The sequence below is a fragment of the Penicillium vulpinum genome (assembly GCF_028829585.1).
Source record: "Penicillium vulpinum strain IBT 29486 chromosome Unknown utg000004l_segment0_segment0, whole genome shotgun sequence".
NCBI lineage: Eukaryota > Fungi > Ascomycota > Eurotiomycetes > Eurotiales > Aspergillaceae > Penicillium > Penicillium vulpinum.
Window position 1 is genome coordinate 5,450,588 of NW_026643244.1, and position 27,267 is coordinate 5,477,854.

Consider the following 27,267-nt stretch of genomic DNA (forward strand, 5'->3'; position numbering starts at 1 on the left):
AACGCAGATTTATAATCGAAATGAATGGAAGGTCGGCGTTCTTCCGCGCTATAATCTATTATCGGCAGCGATGCCGATCGAAAGAGGGGAACCCCTAGAATGACGGTATCGTGGGGCGTTGATGGCTAATTCCTGTAGAATACATTATCATCAGCTCTATTCCCCTTTATTCCAACCCCTCCAATCGACCAACCAACAGTCATGGCTCATCTCCAGGCATCGAACCTATTCTCAGTCAAGGACCGGGTGGTCGTGATCACCGGAGGCGGAAGTGGTAAGAACCCTCACATCCCACAGATACATGCATACACAGATAAGCTAATACAAACCCAGGCCTCGGGCGTATCATGACCAAAGCCCTGGACGCCAATGAAGTCTCCAAGATCTTCATCCTAGGCCGACGCGAGGAGGCGCTACAAGAAACCGCCGCACAAACCATTAACGGCACAGTCATCCCGATCCAATGCGACATCACCTCGAAAGAATCACTCGAGGCAGCCTACAATGCTGTCGCAGCGCAAACAACACACGTCGATCTCCTGATCGCTAACAGCGGCGTAATGGGCGCGCAAATGAAGCCCCCACAACCCGCAGAAGACGGGTCGCTCCCGCCACTATCGCAAGTCCGCGATGAACTCTTCAACGTCCCCATGGAGGAGTTCAACAACGTGATGAACGTGAATGTTACCGGGGCTTATTACACGGTTCTCGCGTTCTTGCCTCTACTTGAGGCGGCGAATAAGCGCCGCCCTGCGCCGCAGCAGAATGTTCTTGCTCCTCCGACTGCGCAGGTTATTATCACGAGCTCCATTGCTGGGTTTATGCGCAAAGTGCCGTATAGCTTTGCGTATAACGCTTCCAAGGCAGCTACGACTCATCTGGTCAAGATGCTTTCTACTGCGTTTGCTTATTACAATATTCGCGTCAATGGCATCACGCCTGGTCTTTACTACTCGGATATGTCAACCGAGATCTTCCAGGGCTCCGGTATTCAGGGTCCTGCTATTTCTGATGGCTCGTTCCCGAAGGAAATGGTCCCTGCTACCCGTGGTGGTAGTGAGGAGGACTTTGCGGGTTTGATTGTTTGGCTGGCTAGTAACTCGGGTGGTTATATCAATGGCAATATCTTGGTTACTGATGGCGGTCGGATTTCTGTTGTGCCTGCTGTCTACTGAATGGGGTTCTTTTTGGGCTAGATGCAGTTTGGGTATACATAAATTTAGACTCTATAGGTTTGAGATTGAATGAAGATAGACATTGTAGACTGCTTGATGTCCAGATATGAATAAATTATCGCTGAGTGAAACGCAAATGAAACGCACGAAACAAAAATGATATCCACCGGGCCAACGACAATCTCAAAGTCATTGTCCAACTACTCAGTAAGTCGCTGTCAATCGCTGGATCAGATAGTCGCCCGAAGTAATCGGCGAGTATTTCTTGGCCACTTGCATTTCTTCGCCGAAGGTTCCCGGGAGTGCTTCGATCAGTTTATCGTTGTTGGGCTGGCAGAAATACGCTATGCTGTACCGAGCAGGATAATCCGAAGCATCATTCTCAGAGCCTTCAGGCATGGGTGGCTGAATGACCCGATGACGGGTACTCTTGATGGTGTCATTGGACCATCGAGCGAGAAGATCCCCCGCATTCACAACAATGGTATCAGCAATGGGAGTCGCATCCACGAATGTTCCTTTCGGACTGCGTACTTGCAGACCACCATGTCGATCCTGGAAAAGCAAAGTAATTGAACCATAGTCGCTGTGCTCACCGGCGCGCACTTGGTTAGGGTTATTTTTGAAGACTTCTTTGCTGACGGGAGGATAGTGAAGCAGACGGAGATTATTGTCACCAGCATTGACAGAGTCGTCGAAGAAATGCTCTGGCAAGCTCATTCCCAATGCAATGGCCTGCATGATATGCTTATGTAGGGTCTTTCCCATTTCAAAGAATGATTGCATAGTTCTTTTGAATTCTTTTCCTTCTTCGTCGAGATGATCGGGCCAGCGATTGGGCAGGCCCTCGACTCCCTCGCGACCAAGTTCCATAGTTTCCTTGATGTCCGGTGCGGACGCACGCAGAGTATCGACTCCATCTGTTTCGTCGACGGTGGTTAGCTTCTCCCGCCCAATGGCGACGTAACCACGGTTCGACTGTGGGGTCGTCCAGCCCAGAGAATCCTTCTCGCTCTGGGGGCGGGCGAAGAAACGCGCAGATGACGCAAATACCCCGGACACCACGGATGGTGGAATCCCATGCGCCTTTAGGTAGAGGAAGCCGGATGTTTTGAAGGCTTGAGTTATGGAGAGAGCGACGGCATGTTTATCAGATGGAGTACCCGTGAAGAATGGGCCAAAGTCAATCAGCTAGAAGAGATTCCATTAGTCGTGTCTTGAAATAATTGTGAAATAATTGTGAGAGAGAGCATACCGGTATCTTCAAGTCATCCTTGTCTACTGCAGCAGACACAGCATGGCCTGGGGACATGTTGGAAGTCATTTCGTAGAGGGGTCCTGGGAATTGGTATGAACTGTCACTGTAGAAATCTGAGAGAGCAAGGGCCTGCAAAGTGAGTTTCTGTTCAGGCGAAAAGGGAAGATCTAAAGAAGAGGGGAAAGTCGGGGAAACCTAGGAAGATCATAGGTCAGCTACATACATCAGGAAGATAAGAGCCGTATGGGCAGATAAGCCATCAGATAAGCATTTAAATGCTGACATCTGCTTTGGTTATGTACATGGATGTGTCTATCTGACTGTTTCTGTTGAGTTGTCTATTCTAATATTACATTGGCTATCAGACATTTTCTTTGACTGCCATATTTGGACTTGAGAAGCACTCCACCTCTCCCGCTCCACCCCTCTCCATCCCCTCCAACCCCCTCCACGGTGACCCCTGCATTAAAGAGCAAGCAAAAAAGTGACTAAATGCGCTGCTCACATATCGTGATGAATGGTGACATAGCTCCCCCAAGGAATAAGCGATGCGACTTAGCATCGCGCACCACAACAGTCGAAGTAGGAAGCCATTTGGCGTTTTTGTCCTCCACAAGCTTCGAGACCTCACAATCCTTCCCGCTGTGAGTTCGCAACTGAGTGGCTATTCCATTAATAGCGAGAACGGTAGCAGGGGCAACAACCCTGCGTGGGTCGTCCATAGACTTCATAAACGCAATAGCATTCGGAATTGCGGCAGCCAGTAGGTTCCCATCTGCGTCGAGCGACAGATTATCTATTGGGTATCCCGTGTAGATTTTGTCAACTTGAACCAGCTGGTCGCCAACTAATTTATGGACTGTCACGATTCCAGTCACTGAATGAGCAACATAGTAAAGCCCATTCTCTTGCGCAATGCCATTAGCAAAGGAAAACCCTTTGTTGGCAGCGACATGGCACTTTCCAGTGTCAGATCGACAATAGGTGAGACTTCCTGAGCCAATCAACATTCCCAAATCCACGAAAGCACCAACCTTGGTGCTGCGATCATTGGTAATTACGAACCCCAGACCATCATCGTCAACGGCCAAGTCGTTAGGTGAGATGATCGCCTCGCTGGCTATAGTTTTGACATACTCGAGTGTCTCTGAAGCATCGTCCAAATCAAATATCTCAATTGTGGAATTCGCTCCAAGGCTCGGGGAATCAAGCAGCTCCCGTGTTGTAGGATGGACTGGAGGTCTGTGATTGATCAACCAGAATCGAAGTCTGCCTTCAATACTGCGCGCGTTGAATCCATGTAGATCCAAATCGCCAAGGAAACCACCAAGGTTGAGCTTGTGGAGGCCGTACATTCCGTCTGGGCCGGGTCGGTCAATATCCAACACTGCGATATGATCTGTGCGGGATCTTGCGGAAATGTTGAATTTGCTGCCACTCGGATTCCATCCCTGTCTAGAATCTATAGTGCTGCATGCTGCGTATAGTTTGCGTCCTTGATCGTCTAACCACATATCCTCACATGCTTCTAGGAGAGGGTGCTCAAGGCGAGTGCAGGTCAATGGGAATTCGTCAATTGATTGGATATCTCGGCCGACACCGATTATGAGAAAGATGATGTTGTGTACATATGCTTTGTAGAAAATGGCAATTCCGAGCACAATCAAAGCCCGTACCACAGCTCGAGGGCTTAGAATTCGAGTTGCCGACATTGTGGATTTGGGATAAATAGATGGGAATGAGATAGTATTCTGAATATGTATGGAATATGCAAAGTAACATGGATTTTTATATCCACAAAGAACCGGGAGTCTGAGGCTCACCTGGACAGGGTTCGGAGGTCCACATCTCCCGGCCCCGCCCGTAGCCCATCTCGATTAATAATCTGCCCGATTGCCCCGCCGGTTAGTGGGACCCCGGAAGGTCACTGGAAGACATTGGCTGTTTATTTCTCTCTCTTCACAACTTCATTTTCACTTTACACTATCTCTCTATTTTTTCAATACCTTTCCCAATCGCCAAGATGACTTTCTCTTCTATTGTCATGTACCCCAATAATCCCGACATCCAGTTCGATGAGCCCTACTACATGAAAACCCACATGCCCCTCGTTGAAGCCACATGGAAGCCCCATGGCCTGATCAGCTGGAAGGTCACCAAGTATCCCACCGCGTTCGATGGCTCGCGATCTGAGTTCCTGATCATGGCCACCCTCGAGTGGGAGAGTGAGGACTCCTTGAAGGCTGCTCTGCAGGCCCCTGGCACTGTGGAGGTGTTCGCCGATATCCCCAACTTCACCAACTCGAAGCCCGTCACTCTGGCTGGTTCTCAACTTTAAATTTGATCGTCGATGGTGTATGTGCAACGTTGTGCTACTGAGTGTCTGGGTGCTGAAATTGATATACAGCGACTATTCAATTCATGTTACCAATGAATCAATGAAATAAATCGGATTATAACGAGACTTGAAAGGACCTTGGCATTTCTAATGAGAAGCTATATATATCTTTACTGATAGCACGTTTCACATTCAAATTGCAATCCTTCGAATCCTTCAAAATACGTAAGATGAAAAGACCAGACTTATCGGAGATAAATGAAATTGTAACATCCCCCCAGGAGAGAGGGGCATCCCCGCTCTTATCTATGTACTCTCTCCCCTCACCTGCATACTCTTTCTATTCCTCTCTTCCTTTCTCCTTTCTATCCAATTTTATTTTGCATATCTCGAAATGTCTCGTCCTCTAGTAGTTGATGTCCACACTCATGTATACCCCCCATCGTACATGGCGATGCTACGCGCTCGCAAAACTGTCCCCTACATCCACGACCCAAAAAGTGGAGAACCGCGCCTGATCATCCTATCATCAGACGATGACCCATCAATTCCAATCGACGAGCGCGGTCGTCCTGTCGATACATCCTACTCCGACATCAATGTCAAGCTAAGCTTCATGAAACAGCATGGCATTGATTGCAGCGTGATCTCTCTCGCAAATCCCTGGCTGGACTTCCTCGATCCTGCCGAAGCCCAGCAATGGGCTGAGCGCATCAACAACGATCTAGAGGAGACATGTGCTCAGAACAATAAGTCCACTGACCCGGACAACAATCTCCCTCTCAAGGGGCGGTCAACTTTGTTTGCATTTGCGACTTTGCCGCTGAGCGCACCTAGCGCGGATATCATTGTTAATGAAATCAAGAGACTTAAGACCTTGCCTCATATCCGTGGCGTAATTATGGGGACATCAGGGCTGGGAAATGGTCTCGATGATGAAGCGCTTGGTCCTGTTTGGGCTGCGCTTGAGGAAACCCAGTTCCTGCTCTTCTTGCATCCTCATTATGGTCTTCCCGATGAGGCGTTTGGTGGCTCTGAGGTGACAAAGCGCTACGGTCATGTCCTCCCCTTGGCTCTTGGCTTCCCGCTCGAGACAACTATTGCGGTTACCCGCATGCTGTTGTCCCGTGTCTTTGATAAGTTCCCGCGGCTGCAGATCTTGCTGGCTCATTCGGGTGGTACTTTGCCATTTTTGGCTGGGCGCATCGAGAGCTGTATTATGCATGAGCGGAAGTTTGTGGAGCATGGTGGCGATGTTCCTGGCCCGCAGAGGAGTATTTGGGAGATTTTGAAGACAAATATCTTCCTTGATGCTGTTGTTTACGGGACTGCTGGGCTCAAGGCTGCTGTTGCTGCTGGAGGTACTGATCGTCTTATGTTCGGTAAGTTTTCTAGTTCTATTGTCGGTATGGTTGGGATTATATCAAGCTAATATATTTCACAGGTACCGATCATCCGTTCTTCCCGCCTCTAAATGAGGGTGAGAAGGAATGGATCAGTGTCACGACCAATTATAAGGCTATTGATGCCACTTTCGAGGGAGAAAATGAGGCCGTGGCCGCTGTTCTGGGTGGCAATGCTGCTCGTATTTTGAAACTCGAATAAGCACATATACTATTTAGCATAAATATCGTTATACGGGTCTGCGCATATAATCACACCAATAACAACTAGGGTATAAAGCGATAAAGGGGAACGAACGTAAAAAGAATGTAGCACAATGAGTACAAATCCCACCATCGGGGGCTTTAGTTCGGAGGAAGTACCTTCCTTAACACATCCCAACCAACAAGCCGCCACAGTTCTTGTGTAAGCCAATCCGAAAATTTGTCCTGATCCATCTGTTGACTGTCAAGTACCTGAGGAGGCGGAGTATGCGGACGCCGCAGACCCTCTCGAAACAGATGCTCATCAGGTCCAAATACAGCCCGGAGGAGGGACTTTTGCAGACGATCTTTCGCATTTGTCACAGATTGACGAGCAGCCGATGCCTCGAGGGGCGATTCAAGGGCCTCGGCATTAAGCATTCTGTCCAGAAGCCGAACGAGATACTTGGCTTCGAGTTGTGCCTCGTTTGGCATAACGCCCTCGTCAGTCATTGCTTCCAGGCCATCTGGGAATGTCATCCCAGGGCAGATACCCATTGGCAGTCGCAGATCATGGAAAACGTGGAGAGCTAACATTTTACCCATGCGGTTGAGGACAAGGAAGAGAAACCCTTCCATTACTTCTTGGTCTTTGGTACGAGTTAGATTGAGGGAGAGGCTCATTGTGCAGAGCAGGTCTGCGAGGCGACAGGTTATCTCATTCTTGGTAGATGGGCTCTTTTCATTTGTGACTTTGTTTTGTTCATCAGGTTCCGTGGAAAAATTTGGGCCTCCGCCCGATTCGGTGTTTTTGTTGACAGGCTTTTGCTTTGAGATTGCAGTGCAATGCAAAGTGAGTGCGGTCATGATTGATTCAAACAGACCTACTAAGTAGTAGATGACCTGAGCTTGGTGCTGCGTGCCATTCTCGACCCCGGCCATTTTGTGCAACGCTTTATGCATGAGATGGAAAGCAATTGTCACAGCATTTATAACAGAATCTGTGTCTGGCATATTGACCTGCTCGCTTTGGGAAGGGCTCTGCTCCATCATACTGCTCTCGTTTTGGATATTTTGGATTAATCTCTGCTCTGCCGCTTTACAGAGGGTGACTGCATCTATAGCCAGAGAATCGGCCTCAGAACTGCTGTTTGTTCTTCTTTGCAGGGCTTTTTGGACGGTATATAGCTGCTTGTTTAGGCACAAGTCTGCAATGACATTAGTTATCATCATGAGTAGTATATGAAAGAGGAGCGAAATACCATCTTCCTCTCCTGAGTCATCGTCATCATCTATCAATGGGATGGTTTCCTGCATATTTCGTGGCAGCTTTGTGCGTTTTCTAGCCATATTCGAACTATTGGCATTCTTGCCAGCAGCAGGCGCCTTGCGTTTGTTTGTTGGCAAGGTCTCAGTGTCGTTCTCAGTGTCGTTCGTAGTGACTTTGACATGCAGTTTGGTAAGCAGGCTTTCAATACGCTGATTGAGCTCATGGACTTGATCTTCTAGCTTTTTCTGTCCTGCCTCGGACCGTTCGTACGCTTGTCGCCAGAAGGAGACGCTGTCGAAGAACTTGTCTGTCGTAACAACTTTGTCCAAATTGTTGGCATTTTTAATGCATCCGCGAATTTGCGAAATGTATTCTAGAATTTATAGTCAATAATCAACGGTCTAATTCTGTAGAAGCTGGATGTTCGTCCAACCTTTCACGCTTTGGCCTGGTGGTTTTCCCTTGACAACAGCCAATGCTAGGGCTAATTGAAGCTTTGTTGGAGGTGCAACACCAGATTTAGACGGTTCTATCGCTTTCATCTTGTCAATTGGCTCTAATAGACCACAGCTTGGAGTAGAAGGCTGTCATGTATTGATTAAGAGCAAACCTTGGAACACTCTAGGTTGCACACGTGCCCAGGCATCCGGTATATATATATCTACTTCGACCCTACAAGTTTGGCCATAATAACAATCAGACATATTTTATACACCCAGGAAAAAGTCTACACAGAATTTGGAGTACTCAAAGGATTATTTGGTCAATTCAACCAGTAAACAGTATATTTCCTGGTGATTTCGCAATTGGGATCTCATCCATAGTATACCAGTTGGCGGCCTGAGGCGTAATGGATCCACCGCCTAAGCTCCGAACTTGAGCCTACAAATTTCCATCTCAACAACAACTCACTTTCGAGAGCTCTAATTTAGGTTTATTTTTCTCTCGGGGCCATCACTGTGTCCCGTGATATCCTACGGCCTAACCAAGCAACCACAGAGTTGAAACTCGCCATATCAAATTCTCCACTTCATCTCCGCAAACCTCACAGGCGACATCCAGTCGCATAAACGACCAAGATGCCAAACGACGATCTGAAGGCGCACGCGGCCTCCAACCAAGATTTCTACGCCCTGTTAGACATTCAACCAGCAGCCACCGAGACCGAGATCCGCCGCGCATACCGCCGCACCGCACTAAAGTACCACCCGGACAAGATCAAAAACCCCACCGCAGCAGATATCGACAAATTCCATTTCCTCCAGATTGCCTACGATGTCCTCTCCGACCAATCAGTGCGACAGCTGTACGACAATGCACGGGACGCGCGGATGCGCAAACAGCGCGAGCGGGATATGATGGGAGCGGCGAAACGAAAGATGCGCGAAGACCTAGAAGCACGGGAGAGGGCAGGCGCCGCCGAAATGGGCGGTGCTGGTGTCAAGCAGGGTGTCAAGAGATCATGGGCTGCGGGTGGGGATGAGGATGCGGAAGAGAAGCTGCAGCGGGAGATTGATAGGATTGCGGAGGATGGGCGGCGGAGGCGACGCGAGGCCGAAGATAAGGCTAAAAAAGAGCTCGATGATGAGCAGAAGAAGATTCAGGAGCAGGAAGAAGAGGCTCGCAAGGCGAAGGATCGGAGTAGCCAGCGCGTGGACCGGGGTGGCGGCGCACAGGTCCCTGAGCTCGAGCGTGCGGTGAAAGTGCGCTGGGTGCGGGAGGGTCGTGGGCTAGAGCTTGATATTGAGCAGTTGGCGGTATTGTTCAAGCCATTTGGGAAGATCGAGAATACATTTGCGCTCAAGGATAAGCGCCAACGGATCGGGGATAAGAAGGAGAAGAAGACTGTTGCCACGGGTGTGGTGGTTTTCATGTCTATTGTCAGCGCTCACACTGCTGTTCTCGATAGCGAGAAGAAAATTCGTCAACATGCTGGTCAAGATGGCGATTGGGGTCTTATCGAGTCTGTCTTCTGGGCATCCGGCGCCCAACCTGATCTAGGTCCTGGTACATCACCTAAGCCTGACGAGGCTGAGCCCACACCAGCACCACCAGGGCCCTCTATCGACACTTCCAGCAGGCCCACTAAACCATCATTCAATTTCCAGGGCTTGAAAACAGCTACAGCCCCCCAATCCGATAAAGCGCCCTCGTTTGGCTCATTCGCTTCTGCATCTACTGCAGCAGCTGCCCCGAAAGCAACGTCATTCGATCCATCCAATAAGGCTCCAGCCACGCCTAATCTACAAGAAGTGATGATGATGCGGCTGAAGAATGCACAGCGTGAGAAGGAGCGCAAAGCCCTTGAAGAACAGCTGATACGAGAAGACGAGGCTGCAGATGCTGCAGAAGCAGCGGCAGCGAAAGGCACTTAACTATTGCGCTCGAAGCTAGCTTCATTCCTGCATTTTGAAAAGGGTTCGGCCTAATTCTACGATTGTATTTAGATTCAAGAGATACCCCCGAGCACGTTGTATTTGCAATGTTGAGTTGAATAGAGATACATAAGCTATTTACATCATATCATTCTGTCTTGTGTTATATTATACATGAGTGTAGTGGTTAGACACTTAATGTCTTAGTCTCGGCGCGTTTCGGCTTCCTCCTCCCCTTCCTCTAATTGCTCGACAAGTTCCCGCGCCCGTTCACCCTCTGCTTCAAGGTTACGACAAGCGGGTTTTACCCCCCCTGCCTTTGGAGATGAATTCTCTGAGCCAAGACGGAACGAAAGCACGGACTCCGATCTCGTTAGGCTGTTCGACTTCCGGAGCCCAAGATAGCTTGAAGTGGTGTTCATCAGGATGAGCAGGATCTTCACCCATGAGGGCAACATCGGTCATAACCTCAAGACGGCACAGCGCAAGTCCAATATTGCCAATGCCATTAAGGAATGTCCCCGCACTACGGCCCCGGCGAGTAGCCGCACCATCCTTAACAATATCCGCTTCACCAGAAGGCAAAGTCAATTGAAAAGATGGATCATATGCGAAGAGTTCCGGGGCATTTTGCCCCTCCTGACCCAAATCATATAGCTGAACAGGCAAAATACGCTTCCGCGTAACACCGCGGTGGTGCGTACGAATCGTCAATTCCTGACCGACATAACAACCCTTGCGAAAATCGATACCATCAGCCATATCCATATTGCACTGCAAAGGCAAAGCCGTTCCACTGATAATCTCCGCCTGGCCCTCTGGAACACCATGCAGAAATCGACGGACGGTGTACGAGTCCAGCTGGACCTCGTCCCCACGAACATGCGACTTATCCGGGTAATAGGTGCGCAGTTCGTCCGAGCCAGGTGTGATAATGCGGGATCCGAGGCCCGGAGCACGATTGTCCATGCACCCGGTCATTTCAGATGTGGGCTCGAAGAGTGACGGGAATCCTGTCTCCCGAGTATATACCGCCCACGGTTGCGACTTGGCGTGGTTCTTCCATGACAGGTTCCATGAGGACCAGACTGTGCGCTCGCCTTCCTCCAGAGCGCGGAGCTTGAGTTTCGCGCGCAGCTTGTGTTTTTTGAGGTGCTTCAGCAAGGCGGGAATCTGGTTCTTATCTACCTCTACTAGCCAGCCTGACTCCGCACCCTGGGCCTCTGCGCCGGGGAGCGGGTAAATGAAGGCATCGTTCAGAACTCGGCCTTGCGAATTGAGAAATGCCGCGTACGTGCCTGTGCTTCGAAGGCTCCGGTTGCGGTCACTTGCCACTAGCATGTTCTGGGTCGTCAGGCCCTGGAGGAAGGTTGTGCTGTCGGCGCCGGTGATGGAGATCAGTCCGCGGTTTGTGAGTCGGGCGTACCCTTCCATCGGCGGGAAGGGGGGATTTTGGCTCTGCTCGGTACGCTGTGCTGTGGTAGAGAATAGCCTACTGCGGGCCAGGCAGCGGCTACAATCCGAGAGACGCGGGCGCATCATGGTTGAGTTGGTGTAGCAGAACCAATCTGAGTTGATCTATTTCTTACAAATCGGGCGATGACGTTGGGCGGTGGATTACGGCAGAAGGAATATTATACATAGACTCGGGAACTGAGGTTTAGGTACGGAGTACTCCGTATTGAACTACGTAGTCAATATTTAGAAATTAGAACTTGAGGAGACGTAAGAATAATTTGTTTCAATATTACACCATTGCTATGTATGGATGTCGCGTCGCATGTTGCTAGCTAGGAGCTACTGCAAAATCACAGTCGACCACGAAGCTATTTATTGCCCTTAGCCACTTCCTCCAAAAACCCAAGCAAGAACGCCTTGTTGCTGGGAGAGGAGACATGTTGGCCATTGACGTGTGCACCACCATCAGATGGCGTACCGCGACGAGAGATATCTCCACTGCTCGGACGATGGCGGGACGACATCGGACTGACAAAACCCGAAAATGCTGCCGGTTGCTGGTTGACAGCTCGGGAGTCGAACGGGGTCGCAAAAACGGGCGCCGGAGAGACAGGTCCCTTGCTAAAAAGAGACAAAAGTGAAGCTTTCTGCTCAGCAGTTTGACTAGGTCGACGGTCAAAGTTGCCCTGCGGCGCCAGGCTCGGGGTATTTGTATCGGCACCTGGCAGACTCAATTTGCGTTCAATAGCTTCTGCTTGAGGAGCCGTCGCCATCAATACCTCATATCCGGGTTTTTCGGATCGACGTAGAATCTGCGGTTGGAAATTCTTGATAGGCTCAGGTGCTTCGGGCATCTTCGCAGGCAGAACCTGGGTTGCTCGTGCAACAGGTCTCGGAGAGGATACCTCCCGTTTGGCAGAATGGGGTCGTGGTAGAATGGTAATGGGCGAGGATAACTGCTGTGCCTGAGGTTGCTCTCGCCTGCTCACATGATTATTTCTGTATGCTTCGTTGTTTGACTTGTGCGTTTTGGTAAATGTCTCAAATTGTGGCGTGTTCAACGGTCCAGACACGGTAGCCGATGTTTGAGCTTGTCCCAGAAGACTCTTCGCTGCACCAGCCTGGTGCCTGGACTGATTATGGTGACCACGAGGACGTTGAAGAATCTGCTTCTCTGAAGGCGCAACAGGTTTGCCTAACAATTCCGCTGGTTCAGGAACACGGGAAGCTTGGGAACCCTTGAGCAAACCCAAAAGACTATCCTGATGGTGAGAGGTCTTGGGCACATGGGAAGAGCCTTGCATGGGAGCCGCCAACACTGCTGGACCCGGACCCTTGGGGGTCTTAACCTTGAAAACTTCCAACAGCGCCAGGGAATGACTTGTGAGCTTAGGTGGAGGCAATTTGCTCGCTGGCGGGACGACTGGGCCCCGGGTCTGAGATAACTGGGCGGATTCAGAGAACTCAGGATCTCCCGTCCGTTGGAATGGTGCGGGCATATGGCTTGGGGGCAAAATACCAGGCGCTAGAGGAGGCTGATTATGATGTTGATATTGAGACATGGTGGATTGAGGGAATTGTGGTATCGCCTGTGGTTTAGGATACCAATTATGCGCAGAAGTCGGGAATGCACCGTGAGGAACCTGTGGGCCATTTGAGGAGTGCTGGATATGAGGTTGAGATGGAACAGTGTGAAATGGTGTCGAGTTCTGCCGCATGAAAGGAGATGGACCCATGTTCTGTTGCTGCTGAGGGAAGCCGGGGAAGAAATTAGGGCCCAAATGAGGCCGTTGTTCCGCAGGTTGGACGTTGGACTGAGATACATTGAGGGACGCCATAGGAGTACTGAGAGAATCCTGAGGGAATGTCTCTTGACATCCACGCTGCAACAAGGCAAGAAGCCCATTCGCCTTAGATGGGTCAATAGCAGAAACCTGGAGGGGCTCGAGGCCTGGTGTGTGAGCTTGCAACGGTGCGGCGCCAATCTTCAAAAGGCGTTTGAGGTGATCTGAAGCATCTTGCGCTGATGTCACTTCAGGAAGATCACTTGGAATAGCCATCTTTGCGAGGGACATCCCTGGAGTGCCATTGGTATTGCCATTTTCATCCATAGAAAGATATCCCTCGGCGTGTGAAACCTGGTTTGTACCAGCCTGGGCTCTCAGATCAAGCTTCTTCTGCTGCGCTATCCACTTTTTCAGTGGGCTGAGAAACGGGGCAACCATGTAGAACTTGTTCGCATTTGCGACTGCCAGTCCTTCATCATGTTGTTTACTCTTCTTCAATGTTGGCAGCTCTGAAAGCTTGTACCACTCAATCTTACTGATTTCCTTTCGGGTGCGCGGCTCAAAGTAAGCATCACGGGGCAAACCTCGGAAGACGTACAGTCGCATATGCTGCTCTCTCATCGTAATCTCGATGTATTTGACATCGTCTTCGTCTTTAACCAAATTGGCGCTCCGAACATCGAACCCAGTTTCTTCGTAGACCTCCCGAATGGCACAATCAAGATCCTTTTCGCCCTTATTGATTTTGCCGCGGGGAAAACTCCAGTTGGCGCCCTTTTTCCAACCTTTCACCAGAACAACCTCGTCCATCTCTTGGTTCAACATGATTGCACCACGCACCGGCACGCGTGTCTTGTAATCGAGGAACTCCTGGAAGGCAGCTACATGGTGGTAATGAGACCATGATGACATAAGTGGACAATGCTGGAAAATGCGCATAGCAAATGTCTTCAGGTTCATTGACGGCAGCGCAGGGTCAAGCGGACGAATGAAGTCTTCATAGAACCATTGTGCCTCTTCGACTTGGAAACATATCCGTTCGACCGACTCAAGCTCCTCGCGCGGAAGGTTGATAATGAAACGAACACACAAATCATCCAGCCCTGTTAGCAACGGCCCACCGGCCTCGGTTAGCAGGTTGTCGTCATTCCTATTGATCAACAACCAGGTACTCACAATCTTCTAACCGCATCTTTGTTTCGGTCATATCGGTAGATAGGCTCTGGCATTTCAAACCCTTGGTGGCTGAGAAATAACTGCTCACTCAATCCGACAGCGCAAACGGTCGAAATAAGCAAGCAACACGGTGGAGGGAGCAGCTTCCAGGGAGGGTAGACCAACCCAGGGCTGTGTGAATATGTTGAATGAAGTGGGGCAGAGACTGATCTCAGCGGGATGTGCAGTGTAGAGAGGAAGTCAAAGTTCCAATCAAATCAAAGAACGGAGTTCAATAAGGTGTTGGGGAAGCAGAGCGCAATGATCGGAGCTGCCCAAGGTGGTGATCGGGTGACTAAGGTAGTATGTGGCGGTGTCTGATGATCCAAATAATGCGCCACATGTGAATGTGATGTGGCTGTGCTGCGGGTTCCCAGATTCTCGGGGCTATGACGTCTTGTCGCGCAAAACCATTTATCTCCCGGGATCCCTTAGATTCTTTGGGATTGCTATATTAATCCACGTATTTTCAAAAGCCAAGCACCTTTCCTACGCGCCCTTTGTCCTCGAGGTCGAGGAAACAAGTGAAACGAGCGCCTACCGAAACCCTGTCTACCCAATCAGGAAGGGCTTAGGGTCTGAAACGACCAAAGGCTATACATAGTCCATTTTTCTTACCTCTGCTCAACATTCCTCTATTTCTTCAGCACTTCTCCCGCAAAGATTCCAATTTCCGAACTACTTTTACCCCCAGTGAAATACTGTGATCCAAACCAAATATGTCCAAAGTTCTGGTGTCTCTCATTGGCAAGAAAGTGCTAGGTGAAACTGCCAAGAATCATTTTGGTACTGAAGTGAGTTTCCTGAATGATATCCATTTAGTTTTGCGGAGAGATATCAGGCTGACCCAATCTTTCCTGTCTATCTAGGACCCCTACTTCGAAGAAGTTCCTGCTTCACGTCTCGGTCGTACATTTGGAAAAAAGACCCAAAAGCGTCGCAAGGCCATCCCACCGGGCCTTTCTGAGAATGATAAGAAGGTCCTAACCAAAGTCAAACGCAGGGCGTACCAGCTGGACTATGCTCTTTTCAGCTTATGCGGAATCCGGTTCGGCTGGGGAAGTGTGGTTGGGCTTATTCCATTGTAGGTTTCACCGGGGTTTATTGCACATCGGCGGGAGTAGACCAATGCTAACAAATGAACTACAGTATTGGCGATGCTGGCGATGCTGCGCTCGCAATGATGGTTGTGAAATCTTGCGAAGGGATTGACGGTGGACTTCCTCATGCTCTGCGCATGAAGATGGTGATGAATGTGATAATCGACTTCTTGATTGGCCTTGTCCCTTTCATTGGCGATCTTGCCGATGCAGTGTACAAAGCGAATACTCGAAATGCTGTCATTCTCGAAAGCCATCTCCGCCAAAAGGGTGCCAAGGCGTCCTCACAACAAAGCAACAGGAGACAGGAGCGGATAGTTGAAATCGACAACAGTCTCCCTGATGCATTTGACAGGCAAGAAGAGGGCGTTATAGGCAACCGTCCACCATCCTATGAATATGTCCGACCATCGAGTCATGGGGCAAGGGACAATGCGGCCCCCGAGCCTCCAACCAGACCCCAGCCGGCCAAACAGTCCCGGAAGTCATTTGGAAGATGGTTTGGCGGGGCAGGCCATCCAGAAGATGATTTGGAGCGAGGTGGAGCGAGGTAGAGCGAGGTATTATGTGGTGCATGAAGATTGAGGTCGTAATTTCAGATACCCCATGATTGTTTGCTGATGATTTCAAGTAATGCGGGATTTTCGCCTTTAGTTCATTTAATTTTGTCATGAATCAAGAATCCTTCTCTTCAGCAAAGTTCATCAGGTCGAGACCGCATACATCCGTAGCAGAATTGAGAGCTGTGGTTATCCTCTGCCTGATTTGCAACAGTAACACCGGAATTACCCTTCACATTTCCCAATAGACTAGCACAAAGGGCACATGTTGGTGCACTATCCGAAGTGGAGGGGTTGAGCTTGTTTGCAGTTCTGGCCACATTCGCCATGACACCCGGATACTTTGCGCCTTGGTTCTGAACATATCGCAGCATCAACTCGTCAATAGAAAGGTTCTTGGTAAGAACATTTTCGCAAGGCGGTTGATCGGGTATGATAATATCAGACAGCTCGGCACAGACACCCGCATATTGAAGCAACTCAGCCTTAAACAAATCACGGAGCGGGTACTCGAACCTCACACCCCAAGGAGACATGCCATCGGATACCTGCCATGTGAGAGAAGCCCCGCGTCCCTTGGCGACACCCGCAAGTGCTTTCGCAGCTAAACGGCTGTCCGAGTCACCCCAAATCACAGATTCGCATCCAGACCTTTTCGCAAATTCAACGATCAGTCTGGTCAGCAGAACGGTGTCGACGTCGGTCCTGGAAGTGGGGGTGGAAATAGAGGCACGGAAGGCAGCTAGGCGCTCTTCATTCGACCGAGTGCTGTCGTCTATGAATTTTGATCCTGCATAATCCTGCATAATCTCTTCCATCTCAGGAATGTAGTCGAAGATGCTATAAAAAGGTATCCGACTAATAGTGTGCATCGGGAAATTCTTTTGAAGAGCTTCGTAGTTTTGATCAAAGGGAACGCCTGTAGCCGCAACGGTTGAAGGTTCGATGACCAATATCTTGAAGTCGTACCCCAGAGGGCGCCCATTGCTTAAGCGATGCTGTCGATCGGCATTCAATATATGGAACAAGACCGAGGAGGAAACACCGAAAGACAGAGGGAGAAGCAACTGGTGTTTGGGGCCATCTAGGCCAAAAGCTCTGTAGACGCTCAAGCGAGACTGAACTTTGTGTGCTATGAAGCGCCTAAAGCATGAGCTAGACAAAAAAGTCAGAAACTATGAGCTGGAGGGGTTGTAGATTGTCGACTTGTCGCATACCTGCAAAGCTGCCTCTTGCGGACAGTGAGCTCGAATTCTGCTTCCTTGCATTCCATGCATGTTTTGTTCAGTTCCTTTGCTGGCATGATGACTGCTGTAGAATTATGACTATTAAATCTGGATTCTGGACTGGACATCGAAAAAAATGTCGGCCAAAGTTAGAAACTAAAAAATAGTGGCGGTGCCCGCTTAGATAATGGCCACGCGCGGCTTCCCCGGTTTGGGGCCCATCAAGTTGAAGAAGAACACCTTAGCCTTACAATTTTCTAACGGGACACACTTTAGCATATTCGGCTTTCTATCTTCTTTCATATCCTTTCTTTGATGCTGCGTGGTCTTAAAGACCTCATCCCGAATCCCGGAGCCTAGTCTCGCTTCAACTCTACAGTCGCCATGAAAGGCTGGCTCCAGACCTTGGGCTTGACGGCCCTATTGGCAAGCTATGCGCTTGCTAATGATGTTGAACTGGTATGTCCATATACTCTATTCAATATGTAATTGTCAGGGACTAATGTCGTTCTGCAGAAATCCGACGATGCGCACCGACAACGATGCTCAGGGATGTATAGTCGCAAAGCTTGGGGAGGAGACGTTGACCCCTTCATTTTGGTGAAATTTACAAAGCCGGAAGGCCAGGAAGGTGATCCTTTGGCTAGTCTGGTGATATTTGAGTGGTCCGACGAGGGATTGATTGGCCAGTACCGGTCCGGCGATGCTGAGGTATGTCTGTCAACTCCGTGGAAACAAGCGACGCGGCTAATTATCGGGATTAGGTCAAGGAAACAATTTGCGATGCCTCCAACGTTGAGGCAAAGATCTGCACTAAAGAACAGCTTGGCTCTTTTGTTCTCACTAGCAATGCCACCGACGTCGCCAAAAGCCCTATCATCTCGAAAGCAATCCACCTAAACAACCCCGATGCCGTGAATTACCCCATCAGAAAGACTGGATTCTACTGCGTGAGCACGTATGCATACTCTGGGGAGGACTATAAAGCAGTGGTTACTTTCCGGAACTCCTACGGCGAGCTTCCCGCTGCACAAATCGCAAAGCTTCCATTTTATGGGGCCTTGACTATTGTGTACGCTGTTATTGGAGTGTATGTGACTTGTGAAATCGATGGACTTGATAAGTTTTTGAATAAATGCTTACGCCGAATTTTAGCTTCTGGGCCTTCCTTTACGTGCAGAACCGTTATGACATTTGTACGTCGAGATCCCTTCTTATCCGAGCCATGCTAATAGTGGATAGTGCCTGTCCAAAACTATATTACTGCAATTGTGGTATTCTTGATCGTCGAGCAGCTGATGACGTGGGGATTCTATGGTAAGAGGCAACAATCGATTCCTTGCTTGGCTCCATCTGACTTATCTAGAATTCCAAAACCGCCATGGTCTAAATGCCGGCGCAAAGGCACTTATGGTCATTGTAGCAGTACTCAATGCGGGTAGAAATGCTTTCTCTTTCTTCCTCCTCCTAATTGTCTGCATGGGTTACGGCGTGGTCAAGCATTCATTAGGCCGAACCATGATCTATGTTCGCATTCTAGCCATTGCTCACTTCGTGTTCGCGGTTGTTTACTCGGTTGCCAGTCTTTCAATTACCCCTGATAGCGCCGGTCCTCTAGTGCTTCTGATCGTTCTGCCTCTTGCCGGAACCTTGACAGCTTTCTACGTGTGGACCTTGAATTCCCTGAACGCGACAATGAAGGATCTTATTGACAGAAAGCAAAAGACCAAGGCGATGATGTACAAGAAGTTGTGGTGGTGTATCCTCGGCAGCATCATTGTGATCTTCGGTTTCTTCTTTATCAATTCATTCGCCTTCGCTGGACGCAGTGACGCCAGCTTTGTTCCCGAGCACTGGAAAGCGAGATGGTTCGTTCTTGACGGTTGGCTGAACCTGGTCTACTTGTTCGATATCGGATTCGTGGCTTATCTGTGGCGACCAACCGTCAATAACCGTCGCTTCGCCATGAGTGATGAGGTATGGAACTCTTCCCTAAATAATCAAGAGCAAAATCGGGGTACTAATATATGTCTTACAGCTTGCTCAAGACGACGATGGATTCGAGATTCGATCATTCGGCAGTGGTTTGGATGAGGAAGATGCATATGATGCTCCACCGGATTATCCTGGCAGCTCAGCCGCCGAGGGCCGTCGCGATCTTTCCCCGGTTCCTCCCAAGCCCTTCTCCTCCTCAGCAGCACCCCGCCATCGCGAGTCAGTCGATGAAGAGACAATATTCGCCGTCGGTGAAGAGGATGGTGAGAGGTGGTCTGACGATGAAGAGTCGCCTCGTAATTCAAGCGAGAGACAGAGACTTACCGGCAAAGACAAGGATTAGACTGAACATTGACTCATCTTTTTTTTAATGTGGGTGTTGTTCCTGGTTAGTATAAAAACAGATTAGGACTGGGCATCTGGTAAGTCGGTGGGGTTGTCATTTCGCTCAATGTACAACCTGTCTCCAGGGCAAGGATGCAAGCATGTCATGGCGTTGGTCTTTCCTTCACACTTTTGTCGAATACTTAGTTCTCCTGGCTAGTTTTTTTAGTTATATTATTGGCTTATACGTGTTGTTTGACTGTAACCATTCTCAAAGGCATCTCTCGAAGCCAACAAGATAGCGAAAGTTCGAATACATCCACATCGAGGATTCAAATTTAGCTCCTCTTGGAGCTCGATATCTTCCGTAGAAAATAGTGCACAGCTCAACACAAACTAAACATAGCCACATGCTATTCGTGGCTGGTCCGGTAGTATGAATTTATCCGAATCCGGGGTCTGTCTTTATGATAGGTAGAACCCCCTTCCTTGAGTAACCCTCCCTAGCATTGTCCTCATTTCCCTTGCAACTACAACCTTATAACTATGGATTTTGATCATCTTGCTGAAAAGAAGAATGGACAGAAGGCTGCTGCTTGGTTGAACCTCTGGTTGAGCCGGAACCCAGAAATTTTGTCTATGTAGCTTGCTAAGAAGCATAGACCTGGTAAAACTGTATCTGCGTGTCTATGGAAAAGTGGTGCTTTCAATATATGCTATCGGGTCAGATATCATGACGGACCAGATGTCATTGTTCGTTTCGCTGCGCTTGGAAGGGCTATTCTCCGCAGGGAGAAAGTCCAAATTGAAGTTGCAACAATGAGGTACATACGCAAGACCACTTCGATAACTGTTCCTGAGGTGTTTGGGTCCGGTCTCTGCTGGGCGGGCCCTTACGTTGTCATGTCATTTCTCGAAGGAGTGCCCTTATCACAACTCCTCAAAGACCCTTCTTCAGAAGGGAGGCCGGTCCTGAACCCGCAAATAAGTGATCGGAGCTTGAAGCGGGCTTATCGTGAAATGGCTGCGCTTGTTCTCGAGTTATCCAAACATGAATTTGATTCTATTGGTGCAATTGAGGAAAATGAGAAGGGTTTCTTTGTCGCCAGGAGGCCTCTCACCTTCAACATGAATGAGTTAATGCTGTCTGCAAATTTACCCGAAGAAGTTTTTCCCTCACACACCTTCAGGTCAACTACAGACTACTTCAAAGCGCTTGCTATGCAGCATCTCTTCCATCTTCGATTACAGCAACGAGATGCTGTTAGCAGCGAGGAAGACTGCCGGAGGAAATTCACCGCTCGTTGCTTGTTCCTGGATATTACGAAGAAACTCTTCACCAAGTATCCTGAGGGGCCATTTCGGCTATATTGTGACGACCTTCGCCCTTCGAACATCCTAATAGATCTCGATGCTTTCCGTGTCTCGGGAATCATTGACTGGGAGTTTACATATGCTGCGCCTGCTGAGTTTACATGGGTGGCTCCTTGGTGGCTCTTATTGCAAAGCCCCGAGGACTGGGAAGGTGATCTCAACCAGTTTCTGACTCGTTATACTCCTAGGCTTTATACCTTTTTGGAATGCCCAAAGGACCATGAAGATAAATTGATAGAGCAAAATTTCCTCTCGGAGTCACAGCGCCTGTCTCCACGGATGGAAAACTCTATGGAGACTGGGTTATTTTGGGTCTGCTTAGCAGCAAGATACAGCTCCATGTTCGATGAAATCTATTGGACATTCATCGATCATCGGTATTATGGGACCTTTACCTCTCTTGATGACCGTATACAACTTTTGGACCAAGAACAACGGCAAGAAATGGATGAACTTGTGAGGCTCAAGACAGGCCAGTGCAAGGAGAATGAGAGTCTGGACGATCACTATCCAATTGATATGCTGCTTGAATTATGATTGTGTTGATAGGTCTGTATTCTAGAAATGCATATAGAATGGATTCACCTCGAGGGCTAGGTCATATCTTCCAACAGCTTAGAATTTTCAGAGCAATAGCTATAGCACCAGGCCGGTCAAATCGCTTTGCCGATAACCTAATATATTTAGCTTAGTATACTCGACACATTATATTGCGAGCCTTTTGAGAACGTCTTTTTGTATATCTTCTTTTTCTTATTAGTGCTACAGAAGGATAATAGCCTCATCTCTTGACTTGAGGAATCAGTATATAGATGGCTATCATCCATAGGTTTCCAGAATCAGAAGTGGAGCCTTAGATAGACAGCGCTAGATGGTTTTTGAGTCATCCAGAGCCTCACATGGAGCGCTAGTCTCTCTTGTCCGTAATATAAATTGACTCATTCCAATATTGTAATACTTCCATGCTGAAAAGGAACTTGAAATGTTTTGACTCTATACTCCAGTCCGATAAAAGAAATCTTATCGCACTTGCCCCGCAAACCCGCAACAGCTCCAACTTTCGCCAAACAACACAACATACCCAACCAACAATCCTAGCACACACCTCGTCTGCATATGCAAGGCAGGACCACTCTCTCCGAGCATCACATGTATGCAACCAGTGCCTAAACATACACAATGGCACCAGATACACACCCTCACGTGCCCGCAAACCCCTCCTCCACATCCGACAAAGAAAGTGACAATGACAACACAAGCACAGCCACCGCGAAGCCAGAACCCCAATCAACAGAAACAAGCTCGAGGATGAGCACAACCCTCTCAGCTCAGCTGATCCAAGAATGTAACGACCTACTATCCCAGATCGACGCCTACCAATCCCTCCTCGTGTCCACGCTACGGAACCCACAGCTCGTCGAGGTGCGCCAATTCCGCTCCAGCGTAGTCTCCGAGCTGCGGATGCTGGAGAAGCTAGGACGGCAGATTGAGGAGGCAATTGAAGGGACAAATCCAGGACCAGAAACAAGTCGAACGGAAGATGGTGTGACGACACAAGCACCTTCCAACGCGTCGGGTGACCCTGATTTGGAACTGCGGTTGGTGCATGCGCTTCGCTCGTCGAATTTACCGTTCTACCAGGCTGTCTGGAGGATCGCGAGTGGGTCTTGTTCTGGGTTGGTTGCGCTGGGGAAGAGGTTTTACTGGGATGGGGAGACGAAGGCAACCGAGAGAAAGAATGCGAGTGGAAAGGGGAAGGATGGCGGTGCTGTGCGGCCGGAGAAACAGGCTAACAAAGATAAGCGCAAGAGTGTGTTTGTGGATATTGTGGCTGGTGATGGGGAGGAGTGGGTGAAAGTGTCTACTGTCTCGGAGAGTCGGCTTTTGTTTGAGATGGCGAAGAAGGGCTGGGAGGGTGATAGTGATGAGGATGAATGGTCTGATGACGGGGGTAAAGGGCGGACTATTTTGCAGAATTTTGATGATGATGAGGATGGGGATGACGATGATGAGTTGGAGCTCATTAAGCTGGCCCGGGATCTAAAAAAGGCGTCTGATGCTACACGCGTTAGATATAGACATCCCCGGCTACGGGTTGTTATACCTAAGATTGAAGAAGGAAGTGTTCCTGAAATTGACGCCGTCTTGAACGAGATGCGGAGCTATGGTATTCGGGTTGACTGCCAGGGGAGTCTGCCAACAGAGAGCCCCACCGGGCTAGCACATCTCCTGCCTCAACCGTTCAAAAATTTCACTTCAACTCTGAATGTCGACTGCACTTTGCTCCTTGCCTTGGTGTCTGACTTGTCTCACATCAAGGACATCCCGCTATCCCCCCATTTCCACAGGGCCATCGTTCGACAAATCGAAGTTGAGCGGGAAAAACCACTGCTCACTTCCGAGCTTTGGCCGGCTATGGATGGTCGTGAGCTTATATCCACCAAAGAGGCCGCAGTGCGCTTCCAGGAAATTGTCGAAACCATCGGCACAGAGACGGAAAAGAGCCGGGCTCGAATGCTGCTGGGAGATCCCCCATACGAACAACTTGATCGTGAGGCTCTTCTCCAGAAATTCCAAGAATTGTCTGATTATCAGGTTCCCGCAAATTGGAGGATTCCCATCCAAGTGGTTGAAGCTCAGCAAGTGATTGATGCGGCCAAGGCACAGGGCAACCTTCATCCAGTGGTGCATGAAGTTGGCGAAGGCCTATCGGATATCAACCGTAGCGTGTTTTTGTACGGTTGGGTCACCGGTTTGACGACTATTTCCAGCAATCGCACAATCGACAAGCAAATCGAGACCACCATCGAGGACAGCAGGAAAGACGATGATGGCCTAGAAGGCCCTGACGTTTGGATATGTGACACCGCGCGAAGTTTGGTGGGCAAAGACAAAGATCGAAAAGCATAGGCATAAAGGCTCGGTCATTTGCTAGACGTTTCGGAATAGAAAGCGCTTTTCTTGATTGACCATTTGTAAACACGGCGCCATTGTTCTGCGGACCATCCAGTCACGTAGTGTGTTTGTAGACAGTCATTGGCTGGTAGTTTGAGAGGAAACAGGAGATATGGTCCTTTCTATCGCACCATCAGACTTGGTTTACTTCTCTGAAGATTTGCCGTGGTCGTCGGGGACATAGAAGATAATTTCCTTATCGGCGCTGGCGATCATGTTATAACGCGGGTTATATTCTACCATGGACGCACAATTTGGAGCAGGCAACCTTGCTGAGGGCTGCAGTGTGATCTCTCCCCCACCGATCTGTCCCAAGTCCCACACAAGAACACCGTGCTGGTCGCCATTGCCTCCAATAACGTATCGACCATCGGGACTGAAACAAGCGTCGCCTTGTCCGAGAGGCTTACCAGTCGTGGAGACTGGTGCAGCACGACCAGACGATCCACTCTTGCCAGCCAAAAAGGCCTTGAGTGTGCCATCAAAGGCATCTAAAACAAAGTGACCATGGTAGTCTGTTCCAACCATCAAATATTTTCCATCGTTAGAGAACTCCAACCGAGTCCATGCTCGTCCCCGCGTTGATGGTGTGAATTTCTCCTCGTATGGTGCAAGGTCGAACGTGGAGAAGGGTGACTTGTCAAAGTTGCGGAAGTCGTAAAGAAGCACTGCAGCTGTAGATTGGGAAGCGATTGCAATGACTGTACCTGAAGGATCAAAGGCAGCAAGGTATGGTGTCGCAAGGTTGAGTTTGCCCTGAGGATTCCTCGAATTCAGGTCCCACAATGTCACGGTATCATCCTTGGAGCAGGACATGAAGGCGTCGCTTGCGGGGGATTGAGCCAGGCAAGTTACTTGGTCATTATTACCGATAAAATATCGTATATATCCCTCATTATGAAGGTCCAGTAGCCGCAAATTATCTGCACATGGTAAGCTAGGTAGCCAAGAGCAAGGCTATGTGGTCACATACTATCAATCTTGGTACTTGCATGGAGGACCTGGCGAGAGTGGTGGGTGAATCTCGCAAGATGGACACCGTATTTCTTGCTGGCAACGGATTTATTGAATTTTCCCTCTTTCACATCATAAACATGCATACTGTCATCGTTACCGGCGCCGATCAAAACGTCGCCCTGGTCGTCAAAGTCCAAAGAGGTCACGTATTTGGACGGGTCTTTTTTACAAGGGTGGAAGCCCTGTAGAGCAGCCTTATCAGAATGGTATTATAATCCCAATATGCGCTTTAACCTACCTTGGATGGGCGGAAGGTGTCAATGATATCCGTGACTTTCTGCGTCTTGAGGGGAGCTTGGGAAACGGCGGCGGCGGCGGGCGCACCCTGTTGAGGTGTTGATTGGCCTTCGGTCATGGCGATGTGGTTGACGGATGAGATGAAGAGGTTACTGGGAATATTTTGATTACAGGAAAGGATTGCAAATTGCAAGTAGTAAAGTGAAGAGAACGTGAGAGAGAGGAAACAGCTAGGACATAGAAATAACCAGCTCCGAGGCGAAGCTCCGCGACTGGGCTTTTTTGCGCGTCTCACCGCCTCAGCTGACATAAGAATTCCGGGGCCGACGCCGGAGGTGCCAGGGTCAATTGACCAATGAGCGTTTAACCGAGTTTCAGTTCGCCGCATGTAAGCTTTTATGTCCACGGTTATTCAGGGCGCGTATCTGACTTTCTTCTTCATCTGGGTCTGGGTGAAAATATCGTTCAATCATTTTTCTGACTTGGATATATAGCCTCGATACATTGCACATATCCCACAGAATTTCCCTACATTTATCTCATCCTGCGGATCCGATCCTCCTCCGGTAACCAACAAACCTGAGCGAGCCATCAAACAATCAAAAGATCACATATAAGGCGATATGGCTACTACTGGAGGGTATGTTATATCCGTGTGCGGGAGGGTGTACAAAGCTTGTGTTGGGCTAACAGCAATTGTGGTTGAACAGTGCGTTTATTGCAGGTGGCATTGCAGCATGCGGTGCAGTCACTGTCACTCATAGTTTCGAGACGGTCAAGATCCGGTTAGTGTTCCAATACTCCGGATATTCTGTCATGGTACTGACAGTGCTACAAGGCTGCAACTGCAGGGTGAATTGCAGAACAAAACTCAGGCAGTGAAGATGTACAAAGGCCCGTTGCACGGCGTCAAAGTCATTTTGCAGAATGAAGGACCTCGGGGTCTGTTCCGCGGTATTGGATCTGCTGTATGTGATATATTATCAAAATTACATATAAAGTTGCACCAAGCTAACACCCGGGTCATATAGTATATCTACCAAGTCTTGCTTAACGGCTGCCGTCTGGGCCTCTACGAACCTATCCGCTCGAACCTCACTACTGCTATCTACAATGACCCTAAGGTCCAATCCCTCGGTGCCAATGTCGTTGCAGGAGCTGCTTCGGGTGTCATTGGTGCCGCAGCGGGGTCACCTTTCTTCCTTGTGAAGACCCGTCTTCAGTCCTACTCACCGTTCCTCCCCGTCGGCACCCAGCACAACTATAAGAACTCTTTTGATGGCCTTACCAAGATCTACAAGGCCGAGGGTGTCAAGGGTATCTACCGTGGTGTCGGTGCTGCTATGATCCGCACCAGTTTCGGCAGTGCTGTGCAGCTCCCCACATACTTCTTTGCCAAGCGCCGTCTGACCCACCACCTGGGAATGGAGGAGGGTCCTGCTTTGCATCTGGCCAGCAGCGCAGCTTCTGGCTTCGTTGTGTGCTGCTTCATGCACCCCCCTGGTATGTCATCTCGAACACGGGCTTTAGTATGTCCTTCGCTGACGTTTCTTCTCTATAGACACGATCATGGCTCGTATGTACAACCAGACAGGCAACCTGTACGGTGGTGTATTCGACTGCTTGCTCAAGACTGTCCGCACCGAGGGTCCCCTTGCGATTTACAAGGGCTTTTTCGCCCATCTCGCCCGCATCCTTCCCCACACCGTAAGTAACAAGAGCTGAGCCTTATTTTAGCATTCATGAACTAACACTGCCTCTAGATCTTGACTCTGAGCCTGGCTGAGCAGACTAATAAGCTGATGCGCCGTGTCGAGGACCGTATCCTGCCCGACTCCTTCCGTGAGGGAATCTAAGCAACCTCGGATATATTTTGAAGGGATCTTTCTTCTTATGATATGCATTATCAGTGTTTTGCATTGCCTGGCTGGGGTTTCTTTTCGAACGATCTGTGCCGCACGATTGCTTCTGATTGGACATACATAAATGGCGTTTGGAAGAGTGAACTATTATTTCA

The 27,267-nt window shown here is 49.3% G+C and overlaps 16 protein-coding genes across 16 annotated transcripts; 9 read left to right on the forward strand and 7 right to left on the reverse strand.

The window, feature by feature from the left end:
- Positions 1–201: 201 nt before the first annotated feature.
- N7479_010533 (SDR family NAD(P)-dependent oxidoreductase) lies at positions 202–1,175 on the forward strand (the record flags this gene model as incomplete). The annotated part of the gene is made up of 2 exons (XM_057258224.1): positions 202–274; positions 334–1,175. 2 exons carry the CDS (start codon positions 202–204, stop codon positions 1,173–1,175), a joined length of 915 nt encoding a protein of 304 aa, XP_057105682.1.
- A 204-nt stretch (positions 1,176–1,379) lies between these two features.
- On the reverse strand, positions 1,380–2,487 carry N7479_010534 (isopenicillin N synthase family dioxygenase; the record flags this gene model as incomplete). The annotated part of the gene is made up of 2 exons (XM_057258225.1): positions 1,380–2,366; positions 2,431–2,487. 2 exons carry the CDS (start codon positions 2,485–2,487, stop codon positions 1,380–1,382), a joined length of 1,044 nt encoding a protein of 347 aa, XP_057105683.1.
- Positions 2,488–2,921: 434 nt separating this feature from the next.
- On the reverse strand, positions 2,922–4,145 carry N7479_010535 (SMP-30/gluconolactonase/LRE family protein; the record flags this gene model as incomplete). Its single annotated transcript, XM_057258226.1, has 1 exon — positions 2,922–4,145. The coding sequence occupies one exon, from the start codon at positions 4,143–4,145 to the stop codon at positions 2,922–2,924; it is 1,224 nt and encodes a 407-aa protein (XP_057105684.1).
- Positions 4,146–4,456: 311 nt separating this feature from the next.
- On the forward strand, positions 4,457–4,771 carry N7479_010536 (Dimeric alpha-beta barrel; the record flags this gene model as incomplete). Its single annotated transcript, XM_057258227.1, has 1 exon — positions 4,457–4,771. The coding sequence occupies one exon, from the start codon at positions 4,457–4,459 to the stop codon at positions 4,769–4,771; it is 315 nt and encodes a 104-aa protein (XP_057105685.1).
- A 394-nt stretch (positions 4,772–5,165) lies between these two features.
- N7479_010537 (amidohydrolase family protein) lies at positions 5,166–6,376 on the forward strand (the record flags this gene model as incomplete). The annotated part of the gene is made up of 2 exons (XM_057258228.1): positions 5,166–6,153; positions 6,216–6,376. 2 exons carry the CDS (start codon positions 5,166–5,168, stop codon positions 6,374–6,376), a joined length of 1,149 nt encoding a protein of 382 aa, XP_057105686.1.
- Positions 6,377–6,519: 143 nt separating this feature from the next.
- On the reverse strand, positions 6,520–8,169 carry N7479_010538 (uncharacterized protein; the record flags this gene model as incomplete). The annotated part of the gene is made up of 2 exons (XM_057258229.1): positions 6,520–8,000; positions 8,061–8,169. 2 exons carry the CDS (start codon positions 8,167–8,169, stop codon positions 6,520–6,522), a joined length of 1,590 nt encoding a protein of 529 aa, XP_057105687.1.
- A 537-nt stretch (positions 8,170–8,706) lies between these two features.
- On the forward strand, positions 8,707–10,002 carry N7479_010539 (putative cell cycle control protein (Cwf23); the record flags this gene model as incomplete). Its single annotated transcript, XM_057258230.1, has 1 exon — positions 8,707–10,002. The coding sequence occupies one exon, from the start codon at positions 8,707–8,709 to the stop codon at positions 10,000–10,002; it is 1,296 nt and encodes a 431-aa protein (XP_057105688.1).
- Positions 10,003–10,205: 203 nt separating this feature from the next.
- N7479_010540 (YgfZ/GcvT domain-containing protein) lies at positions 10,206–11,544 on the reverse strand (the record flags this gene model as incomplete). Its single annotated transcript, XM_057258231.1, has 2 exons — positions 10,206–10,364; positions 10,390–11,544. The coding sequence occupies 2 exons, from the start codon at positions 11,542–11,544 to the stop codon at positions 10,206–10,208; spliced, it is 1,314 nt and encodes a 437-aa protein (XP_057105689.1).
- A 284-nt stretch (positions 11,545–11,828) lies between these two features.
- On the reverse strand, positions 11,829–14,439 carry N7479_010541 (decapping enzyme complex catalytic subunit DCP2; the record flags this gene model as incomplete). Its single annotated transcript, XM_057258232.1, has 2 exons — positions 11,829–14,350; positions 14,424–14,439. 2 exons carry the CDS (start codon positions 14,437–14,439, stop codon positions 11,829–11,831), a joined length of 2,538 nt encoding a protein of 845 aa, XP_057105690.1.
- A 742-nt stretch (positions 14,440–15,181) lies between these two features.
- N7479_010542 (DUF4112 domain-containing protein) lies at positions 15,182–16,116 on the forward strand (the record flags this gene model as incomplete). The annotated part of the gene is made up of 3 exons (XM_057258233.1): positions 15,182–15,256; positions 15,332–15,546; positions 15,612–16,116. The coding sequence occupies 3 exons, from the start codon at positions 15,182–15,184 to the stop codon at positions 16,114–16,116; spliced, it is 795 nt and encodes a 264-aa protein (XP_057105691.1).
- Positions 16,117–16,253: 137 nt separating this feature from the next.
- N7479_010543 (uncharacterized protein) lies at positions 16,254–17,476 on the reverse strand (the record flags this gene model as incomplete). The annotated part of the gene is made up of 2 exons (XM_057258234.1): positions 16,254–17,277; positions 17,340–17,476. 2 exons carry the CDS (start codon positions 17,474–17,476, stop codon positions 16,254–16,256), a joined length of 1,161 nt encoding a protein of 386 aa, XP_057105692.1.
- A 256-nt stretch (positions 17,477–17,732) lies between these two features.
- Positions 17,733–19,686, forward strand: N7479_010544 (uncharacterized protein; the record flags this gene model as incomplete). Its single annotated transcript, XM_057258235.1, has 7 exons — positions 17,733–17,807; positions 17,865–18,059; positions 18,113–18,438; positions 18,504–18,544; positions 18,591–18,665; positions 18,715–19,325; positions 19,387–19,686. 7 exons carry the CDS (start codon positions 17,733–17,735, stop codon positions 19,684–19,686), a joined length of 1,623 nt encoding a protein of 540 aa, XP_057105693.1.
- Positions 19,687–20,486: 800 nt separating this feature from the next.
- N7479_010545 (phosphotransferase family protein) lies at positions 20,487–21,578 on the forward strand (the record flags this gene model as incomplete). Its single annotated transcript, XM_057258236.1, has 1 exon — positions 20,487–21,578. One exon carries the CDS (start codon positions 20,487–20,489, stop codon positions 21,576–21,578), a length of 1,092 nt encoding a protein of 363 aa, XP_057105694.1.
- Positions 21,579–22,220: 642 nt separating this feature from the next.
- On the forward strand, positions 22,221–23,951 carry N7479_010546 (uncharacterized protein; the record flags this gene model as incomplete). Its single annotated transcript, XM_057258237.1, has 1 exon — positions 22,221–23,951. The coding sequence occupies one exon, from the start codon at positions 22,221–22,223 to the stop codon at positions 23,949–23,951; it is 1,731 nt and encodes a 576-aa protein (XP_057105695.1).
- A 189-nt stretch (positions 23,952–24,140) lies between these two features.
- On the reverse strand, positions 24,141–25,368 carry N7479_010547 (WD-repeat containing protein SWD2; the record flags this gene model as incomplete). The annotated part of the gene is made up of 3 exons (XM_057258238.1): positions 24,141–24,919; positions 24,970–25,195; positions 25,252–25,368. 3 exons carry the CDS (start codon positions 25,366–25,368, stop codon positions 24,141–24,143), a joined length of 1,122 nt encoding a protein of 373 aa, XP_057105696.1.
- A 505-nt stretch (positions 25,369–25,873) lies between these two features.
- Positions 25,874–27,106, forward strand: N7479_010548 (putative mitochondrial oxaloacetate transporter (Oac); the record flags this gene model as incomplete). Its single annotated transcript, XM_057258239.1, has 6 exons — positions 25,874–25,890; positions 25,961–26,035; positions 26,089–26,218; positions 26,282–26,753; positions 26,812–26,957; positions 27,014–27,106. 6 exons carry the CDS (start codon positions 25,874–25,876, stop codon positions 27,104–27,106), a joined length of 933 nt encoding a protein of 310 aa, XP_057105697.1.
- Between the last annotated feature and the right edge of the window lie 161 nt (positions 27,107–27,267).